The sequence below is a fragment of the Polistes dominula genome, unplaced genomic scaffold (genome assembly GCF_049000335.1).
Source record: "Polistes dominula isolate Pdom_NZ unplaced genomic scaffold, Pdom_raw_medaka scaffold_35, whole genome shotgun sequence".
NCBI lineage: Eukaryota > Metazoa > Arthropoda > Insecta > Hymenoptera > Vespidae > Polistes > Polistes dominula.
Window position 1 is genome coordinate 2,460,130 of NW_028300968.1, and position 20,252 is coordinate 2,480,381.

The 20,252-nt window shown below is 22.6% G+C and overlaps 1 protein-coding gene across 2 annotated transcripts in view; it reads left to right on the top strand.

Moving 5' to 3' along the window:
- LOC107069846 (protein fem-1 homolog CG6966) overlaps positions 1-20,252 on the top strand; it is a 46,711-nt gene that overhangs the window by 20,995 nt on the left and 5,464 nt on the right. Inside the window, exons 1-5 of one of the 2 annotated variants that reach the window (XM_089173353.1) lie at positions 15,325-15,648; positions 16,317-16,476; positions 17,801-18,001; positions 18,683-18,934; positions 19,143-19,299. In XM_089173353.1, the coding sequence (XP_089029479.1) occupies positions 16,395-16,476; positions 17,801-18,001; positions 18,683-18,934; positions 19,143-19,299 (692 nt within the window). In that variant the 5' untranslated portion in view covers positions 15,325-15,648; positions 16,317-16,394. Of the gene's footprint in view, positions 1-15,324; positions 15,649-16,316; positions 16,477-17,800; positions 18,002-18,682; positions 18,935-19,142; positions 19,300-20,252 lie in introns of those variants that run through there. The other variant, XM_015327483.2, reaches the window with a different exon arrangement.

Genomic DNA, 20,252 nt, shown 5'->3' on the forward strand with positions numbered 1-20,252 from the left:
CAATTATTCTTGAACGTGTGATAAATGAATTTTAATGAAATATTTAAAAAAAATTATTTATAATTATAATGAATAGAATTTTTTATTATATTTTCATCAGAATCAATTTGATGATTGATGTGCTGAAAAATTTCATTTCATTTGTTCACATCTATCTTGAATAAATTCTCGTACGATGATAATTGTGCTTGACAATTATTCTTGAACGTGTGATAAATGAATTTTAATGAAATATTTATAAAAAAAAAAAATTATTTTTAGTAATGATTAATAGAATTTTTTTATTAAATTTTTATTATAATCAATTTTACGATTGATGAATTTGAAAATTGTTTTTCTTTTTTTTTTTTTCTTCGTTCAAATCTACCTTGACAAAAATCGACAAAGGCGAATATAATAAAATGGATTTTTTGTTTTATAAGTAAATGAAAAAAAAAAACAAACAAAAAACAAAAAACAAATATGCGTATAAATCTCTCAATACGAAATTATTCGTCATCGTGCATTAATTCGAAGGTTAGAAATAACATGAATAAATGTATAAATAAATGTATAATCAAACGTTTTTAGTATATAATAGCATTTTTAGTATATAATAGCATTTTTAGTATATAATAGCATTTTAATTCTCTTCGTAAATTTTATTGCACCTAAAGATACCAAAAAAAAAAAAAAAAAAAAAAATCGCATAAAATTCCTGTTTACATTCTTCCGTATTTTTGGTTATTCCTTTTCCTTCCCCCTCTCCCTCCCCGCCCCCACCAATCCACTCCTACCCCTTTTTTTCGTTGCGTATAAAATTTGCGCGGATGTGGAATTTGTTTTTTGGGTGGGCAGGGAGGGGTGGGGGGAGGGCGGGGCTGTAACTTTACTTGTTTGAACGTTTGCTTTGTAATGTCAATAAAAAGATAGAAAAAAAGAGGAGGAAGGGGGAAAAAAATAAAAATAAAAATTTGAAAAGAGAGAAAGAGATAGATGATAACGACACATGTTTATTAATGACGCATACTTGTGAAACAGGAAGGAACGTTTTATTACTCCTACTACTACTACTACTGCTACTACTACTACTACTACTACTACTACTACTACTACTACTAATGCTATTCGTTATTTGATATTCATCAATTTGTATTCTTGTGGAAAAATGTATAATCGTTGCAAATAAAAAGGCAATAAATTGTTGTCGGATTTTATAGAATGAATGAATGAATTATTTATTTTAGTGAATGAATTTTTGTTTAGATAAATCACTTTTTACTTTCATTAATAATACAATATACTTAGAGTCGTTTCGTTTGATTTTGAAAAGATTTATTATTATTTTTCACATTTTTGAAAATTAATAATTTAATTTTATTTAATTTAAATAATAAAATGTATTATTTTGAAAATAAGTTCTTTGACTAATTTACTTTGTTTTTTCATTCGTAGAAATTATATCTCGATCAATATTAATTTGGAAAATTAATTCCTAAATTAATTTACTCTTACAAATGTTAGTAAGAAGAAGAAATTATTATATATTTTATTTATAAAAAATTATCATCGTATCATTTTATAATAGTTTAATGACGCAAATAGATAGATAATTTAAAAAAAAAATTAAATGTTTGTTGCAATTTAAAAAAATTAAATTAATTTATAATTCAACCACACTTTATTTATAAAAATAAGGATTTTTATTTTTAACAAAAAAAACATTTGTTGATTAGTTGCAGTTTATAAATAAAAATTAATTTATAATTCAACTACAATTTATTTATAAAAATAAGGATTGTTATATTTAACAAAAAAAAACATTTGTTGTGTGATTGATTGCAGTTTACAAATTTAAATTAATTTACAATTCAACTACAATTTATTTATAAAAATAAGGATTTTTATATTTAACAAAAAACATTTGTTGATTTGTTCCAATATCAAAAAAATTAAATTAATTTACAATTCAACCACAATTTATTTATAAAAATAAGGATTGTTATATTTAACTAAAAACATTTGTTGATTGGTTGCAGTTTACAAATTTAAATTTATTTAGTGTTCAATCACAATTTATTTATAAAAAAATAAGGATTTTTATATTTAACAAAAAACATTTGTTATTTGTTGCTATTTAAAAAATTAAATTAATTTATAATTTAACTACAATTTATTTATAAAGATAAGGATTTTTATATTTAACAAAAGAAATTTATTATTTGTTCCAATTTAAAAAATTAAATTAATTGATTGTTCAACTACAATTTAAATAATTAAAAGATTTTTATATTTAAAAAGAAGAAACATTTGTTTCCAATCAAAGTATGGAGGTGGAGGTGTAGGTGTAGGTGGTGGTGGTGGTTCTGCTTCTGCTTCTGGTTCTGGTGGTGAAAGGTTGAAAGTTTTAAACTATATTTTTATCAGATTTAAAAAATAAAAAAAATTAATTTTAATAAATAATTCACTAGCAAGAACAATGAAATACAAGTTATAGAAGTTTATTTTTAAAATAGAGATAAAGTTATCTAATTGTAAGTAACAAGTGAAAACATCTAACAAAGTAAAAAGAGAAAAGATGAGATACGTGCCTTTTTTTCCTGCTTGTTCTTATTTTATCGTTTTTTTCTTTGCTTTTTTTTCTTTTTTTTTTTTATTTCCTAGAGAGAGAGAAAGTTCATTCACGAATGAATGCACACTGTGAAAAGTTAAGAACTAGTTGTGTGTGTTGTTGTTCTTTTTAGAAATTCATAGTCATTAAATCAATGAGTCAACTTTGAGTTGATCGATCAAATCTTTTAATTCATTTAAACGCGATTATGATAATGAATTTAATTTTTGACTCTAGTAGGGAATTAAATAAAAATAATTTTTCTTTTCGTCACAATTAAGAAATTAAATATTATTGGATAATTCTAAATCACAAAAAAAAACAAATATTTGTAATCAATTTGTAATAGAAAAAAAAAAGGAAGAAAAAAAGTAAAATGAAAAAATATTGAATTAAAATTGAAATAATTTAAATTAATTTAAAAATATATTAAATTACAATTTAAGTAATTAAAATAATTTTAAATTAATTAGAAAAAATATTAGATTAAAATTTCAATAATTTAAATTAATTAGAAATAATATTAAGTTAAAATTTTAGTAATTTAAATAATTTAAAATTAATTTTTCAAAATATTAAGTTAAAATTTTAGTAATTTAAATAATTTAAAATTATGTTTTTAAAAATATTAAATTAAGTTTTTAGTAATTTAACCCTTTCACTACTACGGGTGACTATAGTCACCCGCCACAAAACGACACCCGCACACGACGGGTGACTATAGTCACCCGTCACACGATGCCACCTATACGTGACGGGTGACTATAGTCATAGACTATAGTCACATAATTATGAACAAAAATCATTTTGGTTCTAAAAGTAATGTCACAAAGTCGTTTTTGAGACAATAGGCTCCGAATGCTAAAGACTGCGCGCGCTTAATGTTCCCACTTTCGGTACGGCGCTCCGTTCTAGACGAGGTACTTCGCGGCGAGGCCCACCGTAGCGAAAGGGTTAAATAATTGAAAATTATGTTTTTAAAAATATTAAATTAAGTTTTTAGTAATTTAAATAATTGAAAATTATATTTTTAAAAATATTGAATTAAGTTTTTAGTAATTTAAATAATTTAAAATTAATTTTTAAAAATATTAAGTTAAAATTTTAGTAATTTAAATAATTGAAAATTATGTTTTTAAAAATATTAAATTAAAATTTTAGTAATTTAAATAATTTTAAATTAATTTCAAAGAAAATATTAAATTAAATTTTTAGTAATTTAAATAATTTAAAATTAATTAGAAAAAATATTAGATTAAAATTTAAATAATTTAATTTAATTAGAAAGAATATTAGATTAAAATTTAAATAATTTTAAATTCATTAAAAACAATGTTAAATTAAATTAAATCTACTATATTTTTTTTTTTTTTTAAGTATAAATTAATTTAGGTTACATATAAAAATCAATATATATGTTAATAACAAATACTACATTGCAATTTGTTAAAAATAATTAACATTACTTCTTTCCTTTGTTTCTTTTTTTTATTTTTTTTTTTATCGCTTACATGTCATTTACAATAAATTAAAAAACAATCGTACAAACACTATGTTTTATGTATCGTGTATAGTATGACATACAGTTATAATAATTCTTCGAAACGATTGATAAAAGTTTAGAATTTAAACGCGACTAGTTTCAATTGCGAATACATTCGAATGACTATTTCGAAAATTTTATATTCAGTACACGTTCTTCACTAAATGAAAAAAAAAAAAAAAAAATAACAAACAAACAAACAAACCTATCGTCGTCATCGTGGCAATACAAAATTATTTCGTTTGCTTTCTTTTTTTCTTTTTTTTTTTTTTTTTGTTGCATACGAATACCCTTTCTATCCCAAAATAATAATAATAATAATAATAATAATAATTAAAATTATTATCGTAATTATGTTAATTTCAGATAAAACGAGATGTTGTAAGTTGCACGAATTAGTCGTAGTATTACGATATATAGTAATTATTTCTAATCAGTTTTTAAATTATATTTACCAAGTAAATAACATGTGTATGTAATGTTATTTTATCATTTACATACACATATCTTATACGTATCCATTGAATGATTAAATAAATGCTGTATCATCGTGATAATCCTTTCTCTTCTTCTTATATTGCATTACAGTGATTATTATTATTATAATTATTATTATTATTATTATTATCATTATTATTATTATTGTTTAATTGCATGCTTTAAAGTACATTCCTCATATAGTAACATTGTAAAACATTTCAAATGTTTTTTTTAACAATCTTTGCATCAATGTTTGCAGATATTGCACTAATTTCATTTGATTTTATTATCAATCTTTTATTAATAATGTTAAATAAAATCAGATCAATTGTTAATCATTTTCAAATTATAAACTAAACAATTTTTTTTCTAATTCAATGAACTCGTTAATAAAAATTAATCATACATGTACACAATACACATTCATATGTGATTATAATTCATAGATAAAAGAATGTTAGAAATTATTTAAACTATTAAACAATTTTATTTGTAAAATATGACAATGATCATTGTACATACAACTCTTTTTTTTTATTCAACAACAACAACAAAAAATTAAAATTTTAATGTATAATATAAAACATCGTTCAAAGTCATACGTTTATATTTTCAAATTATCTTACGTAATCAATAATAATCATTGAAATATAATACAATCAATAAATATAGACTCTAAAATATTATAATGAAATCTGTTTTGTACAGTTAACATTATAAATAACGTAAATAAATATTTTCATAAGTCCAATGTTTTATTTAAACAGATTTAAATATTATTTACACATGATAATGTGATGGTTCTTTGAAATTTGATATTAAAATCAATGAAGTTTCGTAAAGGTCAAAGAATAATTCTCTAATAGAACATAAACAAAAGAACAAGAGATACATTGTTTTTTTTATTTTATTTTATTTTATTCTATGTATAGTGTGTCCCGAAAAAAATACAAACAGAATAAATGATAAGGTGTGGAACATTGTGTTGGGATATAAAAAAGTATTAAAAATGATTTTTAACATCAAAAAACAAAAAATAAAAAATAAAAAGCAAAGACACCTATAACCTATAAGAATTATTTGATATTTTTTTTTTTGTTCGTTTGATTTATGAATATTTTTATATATACAAAAAAAAATGTAAATATGTGTATATGTAATTAACACAACGTTGCATTCGAATACAGCTAGGTTTTTATTACAATAATTTATTTATAAAATAATTAATTAATTTAAAAAAATAAAGGAAATAGATATAGGAGTAAGTTTAGCGCCATCTGCCAGCCGTAGATTTCAAAGAATGGCGCCAAATATTTGAACATAACCTAACTTTTATCTGTTGGGATCTCTGGCAGGAGCGTGGCTTAGCAATTTGACCTATCTAGTCTAATTTTGAATTTAGGCACCAGATAGCGTGTTCAAATGCTAGAGATCCCACGTGGCGTAGCAATTTGACCTATTTACTCTAATTTTGAATTTAGCCACCAGATAGCGTATTTATTCAAGAGCTAGAGATTCCAATAAGAATTCTTTGATTTTTTTTCGTTTAATTTATGAATATATATATATATACAAAAAAAATGTAAATATGTGTATATGTAAATGACACAACATTGCATTCGAATACAGCTAGGTTTTTATTACAATAATTTATTTATAAAATAATTAATTAATTTAAAAAATAAACCAGAAAGATATAGGGTAAGTCCAGCGCCATCTACCAGCCATAGATTTCGATGAATGGCGCCAAATATTTGAACATAACCTAACTTTTATCTGTTGGGATCTCTAGCACTTGAATACGCTACCTGGTGACTAAATTCAAAATTAGAGTAAATAGGTCGAATTGCTAAGCCACGCCCCTGCCAGGGATCCCAATACAATGTCATATTTTGGCACACATGAGCCACAGTAACACGTGACAGGGCACATACTAGTATATATATATGTATATATAATATATTTTACATTATATATATTCAAGAAAGCAAAGTATATATATATATATTAATAAACACGTTGAGCGCCACGCGAATTCTTAGGGAAATTCTTGTCAGGCCACAGGCGTAACTTTGTATTGAAAAAATAGTTGAGTGTCAATCACCGATGACTGACGTGGCCTAAATGGAAAGTCTATTGTCAGTCACCGATGGCTGACGTGGCGCTCAACGTGTTAATAAAGAAATTGATGTCACGATGATGATAATGATAATGATAATGATGATGATGATGATGATGATGATGATGCATGAGGATGACGATGGCAATAATAGTAATCGTTACGAGATGTTAAAAATAATCATAGAAATTAAAAAAAAAAAAATTATAATAATAATAATTTACATTAATTCAATCAAATTCAACTTGTCATCGAAGTGTTAGAAGATTAAGTAAGAAAAAAAATAGAAATTTGTTTCTTGTGACGTCCTCGGAAATACCATTCATTGAAAAAGATTAGTGTTGAATGATTTAAGAGGTCATTCGAAAGTCTTTTATACTATTTTGTGTACACCATATATATATATATATATATATAAAGGTTTCTATAGTTTCTTCTTTTACCTTCATTTTGTCATTAGTTTTTATAAATAAATAGAACGAAGTGACGGTATAAATACATCCAATCGTAAACCTAGTTTTTATTTTTCATCGTAATCGTAAAATGGAAGAAAATTGCAACCTTCACCGTGTGTATTATTGCACATTGAAATTTATTTGTCATTTATTATTAAATAATACGAGAGAGACTATAATAAAATGACCTAAATGAAATAATTACAATTGTGTTGATATTTTTAATAATTTCAAAATTTTATAATTTCAAAATTTTATAATTTCAAAAATTTATTAATTTCAAAATTTAATAATCTAAAAATCTAATAATTGAGAAATATTTAAATTATTTGATAATTTTGTATTTCTATTACTTTTTTTATTATTTTTTTTTTTAATATCAAATTTTTTAATCAAAAAAGACAAATCAATTACAAAAGTTACATCATACCATTCCTAATATTACTTTATTTTCTATTTCTGGTTTTTTTTTTTTTTTTTTTTTTAATAACTCATGCATTTTTTATTAGACATATGGAATATTTTTTGAAGATATTCAAAATAATAAAAATAATAATAATTTTTTAAGATATTCAAAACCACCAATATAAATCAATAATTTTTTTTGTAAATCAAATTTTTTTCTTAAATATTCTTCTTTTAATTATCTTATGCAATTAAATTTATCATGCATCTGTGTGCTGTACGCATGTATATGTGTGCATACAACTACTTTAACATTTTTCTATTATTTTTTATTATCTTCTTCTTCTTCTTTTTTTTTTTTCTTTTTGCATTCACAACAAAACCAAATATTTAATTAATTTTTTAAATAATATAATATACAATAAATTAATAATAAATTGTAATAAAAAATTATAATTTATATTTAAATTATAAATTTGATTGTATTACATTTCAATGTTATATTTATGTTTAAATTAATAAATAATAAATATGGGAGTTTATTTTTTTAATGACAAATAAATGTTTTTGTTAGTATGAAAAATTATTTGCACAAACAAGGAAGCACATGCATGCACATACTTGTACATACATGCTGCATATACATGCAGATATGTATGAACGTGCATGAATGCACATATTCATCATAAAAATGTTTGAAAGACGATGCAATTTTAGCAACAATTCTTTCCCACCACCACTACCACCTCCCTTTCTTCACCCAACACCCCACCACCCCCCTTTCTTCACCCAACACCACCACCACCCCCTCTTTCTTCACCCACCACCTATCACGTTTTGTATGTCCACAAGTAGGTCGACTTTATCAGATGAGTTTGCATTTTCAAAGACTTGTGATTTTCGCGGTTGTACGATGATTATGCTAAAATGTCAATTTATAATAACGAAAAATTATCTTCACACGAATTTATCTAAACACACGCATACACGTAAAGTTAAGAGTATATCAAATTTATTTTAAAAAAACAAATTATATTATTATATGAATTATTTTAAATAATATTTTTATTATAAATTATATTAATTTTATTATATTATTATAAATTATTATAAGTATATCAAATTGTTAAATGTACAATCAATTATAAATTTTAAAATACGTTAACTTTATTTAAAAAAAAAAAAAATCAAATCTAATTTAAATTACTTGCAACAAAAAATCAAATTTAATTAAAAAAAAAATTATATTATAGATTATTATAAATTATATTAATTATAGAATGGAATATTTATATTCAAATATAAAAACATTACATAGAGTATAACACAATAAATCGAAATATAAATTTGAAAATAATTAACATTATTTACAAAAGAAAATCAAATTTAATTTAACAAAAAAAATTATATTATTATAAATTATTATATTATTATATTAAATTATTCTAATTATTATAAATATATCAAATTTAAATAGAATAAAATAAAATATAAATTTTAAAATAATTAACTTTATTTACCAAAAAAAAAAATCAAATTTAATGTAAAAAAATTACATTATTATAAATTACAATAATTATATTATATTATTATATTAAATTATTCTAATTATAATAAATATATCAAATTTTTCTACAAAATCAAATATAAATTTTACAATAAATTAATTTTATTTGCCAAATTAAAAAAAACCAAATAAAATTCTTATAATCTGTACACACCTTGAATTAATTAAAATTCCAGATAGAATTATTTTCTAGCTTTGATGATGTTACAGGTGTAAAACAAGATACTACTGACGATTTAATCCTTTATTACCCAATAAAAACCGAACCATATAAATCGATTCTAGAGAAAAGGAAGGAACGTATTTTTCGTCATTCTTTCTAGTAATAAATAACTAGAAAACTATGTCTCATTTTTTCTTCTTATTTGTTCTTGTAACAAAATGAATTTTTTCATTTTTCTATGTGGGTCACTTTGAAAATGTAAGAAGAAAAAACAAAAAATAATAACGAAAATAAAACTATAACTGGTCAAGTGTACCGATATAAATCCCCTTGTTTTTTTTTTTTTTTTTTTTTATCTTTTTTTTTTATTTTGTGTGTGTTCATGGTTTAATTTTAAAAGGTACTTCAAATTTAACGATTTAACTATAAGAACCAATACATAAAATAAAACAAAACAAAAAAATGTGAACCAATTGCATTCGTTCGTGTCCTCCTTTTTCAATTGGATTCTAACTGTATCGTAATGTTATTTGACCATTCGATTGAATTTAAACGAATGACAATTGACAATTTGTAATATGTCGATTGAAAAAAAAAACCCTTTTTATAAATCAATTCACGATCACGATATGTAAATAAATAAAAACGAAAATAAAATAAAAAAACTCATCTGATATGAGTCATTTACGTTCTTATCCATGTCTTTAAAATGTAATAGGAACGTTTTAGTATTGTAACAGGAATAGAAAAAGAATACATTATATTTTCATTATAATATTTAACAATTAAAGAGATTCAAGAAGTTGCATAAACAATTAACATAATTCATTATGAATTGTAACGTAATCAGTTAAGAGTAAGCATTGTTTTTCTTTTTATATATTTGTATTTTTATATATATATATATATATATATATATATATATATCATGTATTATATTATAAGTTATTATAAATTATATTTATTACAAATTATTATTAATTATATTTATTATAGATTATTATAAATTATATTATATATACATATATTATATTAAATTAATTATAATATATATATATATATATATATATATATATATATATATATTAATATGTATTATATTATATAATATAATACTATGTAATATATAGTTACTAAATGTGGTATATTGTTTAATGTTGTTTAGTGTTAATATTAATATCTAATATATTAGGGCATAATTAGAATTAGTATATTGTTAAGGGGAACGAACATGTAGGGGGGGGCCTTCGGGGTAAACACCCTAAAAGGGTATACCTGAAATAAACTTCTTAATTCTATAAATAATACTACGTAATATATTATATATATTTCAATGTATATATAATATAATATAATATTATATTAATATCTAATAATTAATATATTAATATATTATTATAATTATATATTATATTTTTCGAATAATATGATATAAAAGAACTTAATAATAAATTATAATCAAACATAATAATTTATATTTAAATTAAATTATTTAATAATATATAAAATATATAATATATATTATTATATTAATATATATTCATATATTAATATAATATTAATAATTATACATTATAATTATAATTAATATATTAATTTAATATATAATAATTAATAAATTAAAAAAAATCATACAAACAAAGAAGAAGAAGAAGAGTATTGGGTTGGGTCTTACGTTTGAAAATAAAATTGAAAGATTTTAGGTTAGGTTATATGATATACATATTCAACATAGCTGTAAAGCTGAGTTGAATAAAGATTATCTATCTATATAATATACATAATCAAAATAAGAAGATGACTCATAATTATTCATAAATTTCTCTCTCTCTCTCTTTCTTGTTCATTATTAGTGTCCAACACTATTAAAAATTCAAAATAAATTAAAAAGCAAAACTCTCTCTCTCTCTCTCTCTCTCTCTCTCTTGAATACAAAGAAAAAGAAGAAAAATATTAGGTTGGGTCTTACGTTTGAAAATAAAATTGAAAGATTTTAGGTTAGGTTATATTTCATATATATATATAATCAAAATAAGATGACTCATAATTATTCATAAATTTCTCTCTCTCTCTCTCTCTCTTTCTTGTTCATTATTAGTGTCCAACACTATTAAAAATTCAAAATAAGTTAAAAAAAAAAAAAGCGAAACTCTCAAATACAAAGAAAAGAAAAGAGTACTACCGGGTTGGGTCTTACGTTTGAAAATAAAATTGAAAGATTTTGGGTTAAATTTTTGTCCCATTTACCTACATTCGAAGGTAAGACGAAAAAGAAAAAAGAAAAAGATTGGAAAAAGAAAAAAAGAAAAAAGAGAAGAAGTCCACTGAAGTGTGTGTAGTAATAAAAAAAAAAAAAAGAAATAAAACAAAAGTCGGAGAGAAAGAGAAAAAGGGTGGGAAGTGGGGCCCAAAGTATAAGGTGACTCTGAAAAAAGAAAAATCGGTCAACGGAATAACGGACCCATCTGAAGATGCCCTACAAGTAGGAAGAAAGGTAGAAAAAGATTTAAAAAAAAAAAAAAACAGATCGTAAATGATAGATAAAATGGTTGGAAATGTAAAACTAAAGTTGTTATTGGTCGTTAAATTAATTCACTCCCCTTAAATAAAACATTTTGTTTTACCCTTTCTTCTTCATTTTCTTCTTCTTCATTTTCTTGTTCTTCTTGTTCTTCTTGTTTTATTTCTGAAACTATAACAGTGCATTGATCGTTGGTCGTTAGTTTAGTATCGAAGTAGCTCTCTTGTTGCTCGTTAAGCTGGGCCCTTCCCCCACCCCACCTCCACCCCCAATATCACCGATTATATTAGTTTAACGGGACCAACACGTCCCACACTGAACACAAACGTGCCGGTGGTGGTAATAGTGGTGGAAAAATAAGCCGAGGAAAAAGAAGAAGAGGTTGAAGAAGGGGAAAAGTGTGTGTGTATATATATATATATATATATAATTTCTTCAAAAGAAGAGAGAAAGAGAACACAGTTTTGTATGTGTGTGTGTGTGTGTATGTTAACCTTACGGGAGAATTTTTTGTATCTACGGTCAGTAAGTGACAAAGCTGCTTCGTGCGAGGATTGCACCAATTTTTCTTCCTTCATTGTTTTTCATTTAATTAATTTATTTATTTAATTTTTGTTTTTTATAAGTAAAATATTTATTTTATTTTGTTGGAAAGGATTTTGTTTACAAGGGGAAAGAAAAAAAGTGTAATTTTGATTGAAATAGTGCAACGTGTTTAAAATTGCAGTCAGTCGTTGACAAGGTTTTTTTTTTTTTTGTGAGACGATCGTTTTAACTTGTTTTTTTTTTTTTTTTGCTTTTTATTAAAAATATTACACTTTGTTAATTATTATAATAATATCTTTTAATAGAAATTTATTTTTTTATTTCAATTTTTTTTTTTCTATTAAAATTATAAGTTTGTTAATTAAAATTTACCCGTTGTCAATCATTGACAATGTTTCTTCATACGAAAATTGCTTAGGTTTTTTTTTTTTTTTTTTCTTTTAATCAATTTTTTTGTTTATATACTCCTTCTAACGAGACTATATATATATGTGTGTATGTGTGTGTGTGTGTGTGTGTGTGTACGAAGAAAAAAAGCTGACATATATTAAAATTACATGACTTTTGGCCAAGGTTGATCAGTTCACTGTGCAGATTTTTTTTTTTCTTCGTGCGAGGTTGTTTTGCTTTTTTTCATTTTTTTCATTTTTTTTTTTTTTTTAATAATTTATTTTTGATTTATTTCTAATAATAGAAGTTAATGATCTTTACAACGATTACTGTTTAAATATATATAAATGCGTATTTGTGTGTCGCGAACTTGAGTACTTTGAGAAATCTTCTCTTTATTTTTTTTTTTTGTTTTTTTTTATCTCTTGACCTATAGAGAAAAATGAAAGAAACGTTTTAAATTTGCATAAATAATTTTTTTTGTCTTCCCATAATGTTTTTTTTTCTTCCTTTTTTTTTTTTTTTTTGGAAGTTTAGATTGTCCCATATTTAACTATGCGAAGGATTGTTTGAATAGTTTTTTTTAAATTTTATGTTATTAATTATTGATTGTTTATAATCTTAATAGACACAATCGTGTTGCTAGAATATTATATTATTATAAATTTCAAGGATTATTTAGACAAATATAATTCAATTATAAAATATACAAATAGTACAACTCGTGTATGTGTTGATGTGTGTGTGTACGTGTATATAAGTGGAAAATTTATAATAAAAATTTAAAAAAAAAAAAAAAACACGTTTTTTAATCGAAATATCAAATTAATACATTTTTTATATAATAAATTAATAAAATAAATTATAATGAATTAATTATAAAAATTAATCTCGATACAAAAAAAAAAATAAACAAATTATTATCGTTAAAGTAATATTAGTAAAAATCTTTAAAATCAATTAAAATGTCAAATACAAACACAAATTTGTTAAATGAGAAGAGTTAAGTGATTTAAATGTTTTTTTTTTCTTTTTTTTTCAATAAAAATAAATAGAAATGAACAAATATTATATAGATGACAGAATTAACGAATAAACGGTGTTAAAAAATTAAAATAGAAATAAGGAAACAACATATGTTCAATGAATAGTAGAAGAAGCATTAAAAGTAGAATAAAATAGAACAATTTATTTAAACAATAAAAATAGTGGGAGTAAAAACAAATAATTTTGATGACAGAAATAACGTGTAAACGGTGTTAAAAAATTATAATAGAAATAAATAAACACATTTGTTCGAAGTAGAAGGACAATAAGAATAAAACGGAACAATTTATTTAACACTAGATATATCAGACCAGTCATTTTGACTGGTCGGACCATTTTAATTCAAAATGTCTACTTCATGTAACATTTGATTTCTGTAAATAATTAAGCGTTTTGTTATTTAAAAATATCTATAAATTCATTTATCTATTAACATTATTATTGTTAAAGATTTTTTGTTATTTTTTAGGAGTAAATAAAGACTGGAAGCCTCAAAAATCATTTTTTTTTTTTTTTTATATACACCAGTCCTTTTGACTAGTGTGGTAGAAATAGGTATCCTAAAAATGGTGGTATATCTAGTGTTAAACAATAAAAATAGTGGGAGTAAAAAAAAATAATTTTGATGACAGAAATAAGGTGTAAACGGTGTTAAAAAAATTTTTTTAATATAAATTAAGAAACACATTTGTTCAAAGTATAGAAGGTGAATATGAATAAAACGGAACAATTGTTTTAAACAATAAAAATAGAGGGAGAGACAAAAGACAATTTTGATGACAGAAATAAAGTGTAAACAGTGTTAACAAAAAAATTGTAAAAGAAGAGAGGAAACACAATTGTTCAAAGTATAGAAGGTGAATATGAATAAAACGGAACAATTTATTTAAACAATAAAAATAAAGGGAGAGACAAAAGACAATTTTGATGACAGAAATAAGGTGTAAACTGTGTTAAAAAAATTAAAATAGAAATAAGAAAACACATTTGTTCAATAAATAGTAGAATAAAATAAAGTAGAACAATTTATTTAAATAATAAAAAATAGAGTGGAAAAGCAAAGATAATTTTGATGACAGAAACAAAGTGTAAACGATGTTAAAAAAAAAATGTAATAAAAATAAGGAAACACATTTGTTCAAAGAATAGTGATAGTAGATGAATAAAAAATAGAATAATATAGAACAATTTATTTAAACAATTAAAAAATATAAAAAGATATATATCGTGGAAACGAGAATTGTTTATAAATAAAACATTTGACGAATTAATAACGAGTTGAAACGTGAACATCATTATCATCCTTTCATCGTTTCTCTCGTACGTGAAAAGGAAGAGAGAGGGAAAACACATTTTAAATATTTATTATTTACACGAAAAAAAAAAAATTCAAAAAAAAAGAATAAGAAAAAAAGACACGGAAAAGACAAGAAGAAGAAGACGAAGAAGAAGAAGAAGAAGAAGAAGAAGAAGAAGAAGAAGAAAATATTCTTACGTTTTATGCTTAACTTGGTGGTATCTTTCTTTGAGAGTTAGAGAATAAGAATTATACATATACATATACATATATATAGTGTATGTAAGTGTAGAATGTACACACACTAACACATAGAGAGAGAATATCTTTCGATTGTGAATTTGTACCTGAACGAAACGAAGAATACTGTCAGTTGACTTTGAAAACTCGTTAAAATCGGACGTCTCAATCGTGAATTCAACATTTGGTCGAAAAAATTGTCTTAAACAAAAACCAAAAAATTTTAATAGTTTTTTTTTTTTTATCTTAATTCATCCATTCAAAACGGGTACCGTATTTTCAAACGTAAGTTTGATTAATTTATTGTACACACAATATAAAACAAATATATTTATATTAAAAAATTATAAATACATATATTATATATAAATATGTATTAAATATATTATATAATTTATAATAATAATAATAATTATAAAATTTATAATATAAATTATCTAAATAATATAATATATATATATTTATTTATTTTATTATTATATATATTGAATTTATTTAAATTTATTTTAAAAAATTATATAAATATATTTTTATAAATTATATAAATATATTTTATAATAATTTTATTTAAAAAAATTATATAATATATTTATTATAATAAATTTATTTCTAAAAGATTATATATATATATATACAGGGTGTATTTATTATAATAAATTTTTTTGTAAAAATTATATATATTAAAATAAATTTATTTAAAAAAAAATTGCATATATATTGTAATAAATAAATTTTATAATATAATCAAATTTTGAATAGAAATAAAATATAAATCATAATATACAATACTATCACACAATATATTTACATATTGTCAATACATACACATTTATTATAATTAATTATAATTTTATTATTGACATGTTTCTATAATTATTGATATCAATTAAAGAAAAAAAGTAATAATTATATTATATACATTTATTAAAACAAATCTTGTTTTTATTTTAAAGCGATTTTTGGAGCGGCGTGAAAAACATGAGGTAGAAGTACTGGTTGGTACTACGACTCATGGGGCAACCCCATTGGTTATGGCTTGTCGAAACGGACACTATGACGTGGCAGAATACCTCGTAGAAAAATGTGGGGCTGACATTGAACAACCTGGTTCAGGTAAAAATTCCCAACAAAAAATTAACTTTTGTCAAAAACCAAAGTCATTTAACTGCACTCTCTCCCTCTCTCCCTCTCTCTCTCGTCCACGAAGTCTATGAAAACGTGTTCGTGTAATCTTATATGAATCATGTTTGTTTTACAATTTAAAAGAAAAAGAGTAAAGAGAAAATATACCTTTAAATGGCACTACGATCACTCATTCTATTTTCATTATAATTTATAATTTTAAATTATCTAAAGAAACATTTCAATAATTGTGACACATGTCATTTCTTTTAATTTTATTTTTTTTTTTTTTTATTGTGTACTTCAAAAAGTTTAATCACTTGTTTTAGAGATTATTTTTAAATTATTTAAATGAAATATTTCTATTCACATTTTTTTTTTTATTGCATTATATTACATTGACGAAATTAATAATAATAATACTAAATGAAATGATATTGTGTTATTGCATTTATTTTTATTATTATAACTAAATTTTAATATATATATATATATATATATATATATATATATATTATTGCATTTATTTTTATTATAACTAAATTATACTATATATATTTCATTGCATTTATTTTTATTATTATATCTAAATTTATATATATATATTTTAGTGCATTTATTTGTATTATTATAACTAAATTATACTATATATATTTCATTGCATTTATTTTTATTATTATATCTAAATTTTAATATATACATTTTAGTGCATTTATTTGTATTATTATAACTAAATTTCAATATATATAGTTTATTGCATTTATTTGTATTATAACTAAATCATAATACTATTTTATTATAACATTATAATTAATTACAATTGCATTGATTGTGTATATGCAATATATATATTATCAATATTTCAATAATTGTATTTTAAAATCTACCATAAATTTTAATGAATGATTAATAAAATACAACTTACATTCATGTTTTTAACTGCAATAAAATAAAAAACCACGAATATTAATGTACTGTATAATGTAGTATTGACATATACATATAATGTAGTATTAACTTCATTTGAATGTTTAAAACATACGCGTCGTTTAAAAAATGCCATTAAAATTATTGTATATACGTTCTTCTATTGCGTAAATTAAAAAACATTGTAAAAAACTTTATATACGACAATAAAAATTAATAAAATTAAATGATAATTAAAGAAACAATAAAAGAAAAATTAAATAAGAATGACAAGAGTCTTTCAAAAGTAAGAGTTGGAGGGGGTAGATTTCACCCACTTTTATTCTTGAATGATTAGAAAATGAATTATATGAATTAATTGAAAAATATATACATTTTATGATTTTAGTTGTTTTCGATGGGGAAACGATAGAAGGTGCACCACCATTGTGGTGTGCAGCAGCAGCTGGTCATATTAAATTGGTCAAATTGTTGGTAAGACGAGGGGCTAATGTTAATTCAACAACGAAAACTATTTCGACGCCATTACGTGCTGCTTGTTTCGACGGACATTTTGAAATCGTTAGATTTTTAATAAGCAATGGTGCAGGTATGCAATTTTTATCTTGTATGTCTATTTAATTGTTCATAAAAGGTTTCAAGAAAACAAAAAAATAAAAAACACAACTAGAAACAGTAATTCAAGTTAATACAATCAAAATGATTTCAAAGATTGCAATTAAGAATATATGATACAAAATTCTTGAATATAAACATCTAAAAATTGGCGGCACTTTAAATTACATTGCAATTGGTTTTTACAAACACATCCATATTTGTGGTTTATTTAAAATTTGTAATAACATTTTCTGAAACCTTGCTTATAGTATCAAGGAATTATTCTATTATTCTATATATTTAATATAATATTTATTAATAATAATTTGTATATTAAATATAATAAATTATATTTAATAAAATATAATATTTATTATTATATAATTATTATAATTTAAATATAATATTTCTACAACACCAAGAGAACATTTTCTGTAACAAATTAACTGTTGATGTATACATAACCTAGAAAAAATACAAACAAACATTAAAATCCATAGATTAACGAAACAAATCAGTTAATACATAGATTAAATAAACTTTAATATTCACATGAAATGTTTTCAAGCGTTTACCAATACCAAAATAATTTGATAATCCTTACGAAATTATAGAATGACCAACCACACATTACAACACACCTAAGATGTGTAATTAATTATTCCTTTTTCAGACATCGAAATAGCAAATCGTCATGGACACACGTGTTTGATGATTGCTTGCTACAGAGGGCACATTCAAATAGCTGAATTGTTGTTAGCATGGAACGCGGATGTCAATCGAAAATCGGTCAGGGGTAACACAGCTTTACATGATTGCGCAGAAAGTGGATCTTTGGAAATTCTTAAATTATTAATCGAACACAAAGCTCAAATGGACGTTGATTCTTATGGGATGACCCCACTTTTAGCTGCTGCTGTTACAGGTTTATAAAAAAATCTTTCTTTTTCATAAATATGATTTATTCTTCCTCATTCAATGATTTATTCTTCCTCATTCAATGATTTACCTGTAACATGAATTATTATTAATTATAAAACTGATTTTAAAATTGGGAAGAATAATTGTATTTTGTATCCAATGAAAAATATGTTCAAGCTTCATATTTCTATTTTTTGATTTTGTTTAAATAGGCAACACCGATATCGTCGAATATTTATTAGGAATTCCAGAATTGATAACACGTAAGGAACGTATAGATGCATTAGAATTACTTGGTGCCACATATGTTGACAAAAAAAGGGATATGGTGGGTGCTTTGAGTTTTTGGAAACGTGCCATGGATGAAAGGTATAATAAAATTCATTAAACTTTAATTATTATTATATTCGTTATCATATTAATGCTTAGAGATTAAAATAGGACTTTCAAAGTAAATTTATGGATATACCATAAGGAACAATAATATAATTTGTAACCTTAGTAGTAGTAAGTTCTATGCAAAGAATTATTCAAAAGAAGCAATTTACCTGTTCCAATAAAAAAAAAAAAAAAAAAACAAAGAAAAAGGTAGCATTAGCTGACGTCAATAAGAAATCTATAGAATATACATATCTATATATATATATATAGCATGTAAATACATACTACTACGTCTGGTTTAAAATTACAACTCGTGAATATAAACGTCCGGGGAAAAATACATTTCTCTCTGTGGTATGATTTCAATAAAAAAAAATAAAAAAAAATACAAATTCATTTTATACGCTATTACGTTATAATTGATAAAAACCAGGTATATAATTGTACCTATCACGATAAAGTATATATATATATATATATATATATATTCACAGAGTTATTAAAAAATAAAATAACCGCAAAGAAATGATGTTATTGTTGAAACAAAAATTGAGTATGAGTTAATTAAACATTAATTGAAAATAAATGAAAATAAATTAGAATAACCAACAAGTTACATATATATATATATATATTAGGTGGACGGGAAAGTAATGCCACTTATTAACCTCAAAATTTAAACAAATATTTCAAACAAGTTTTTATCATTATACAATAATTAAATTAATTAACTAAATTAATTAATCATGTTATCAACAACCTTTTTCTATCTGATATGCAAATCTTTAATATCGTAACGACAAAAATTATCAATCGGTTTTTTGATTTCAAATATTAGAAATTATTTGACATGCGTAGTAACGACATTACTTTTCGTTCTCTCTCTCTCCTCGTAGGTTATTCTAATTAACTATATATATATAACTATAACCTATAATTAA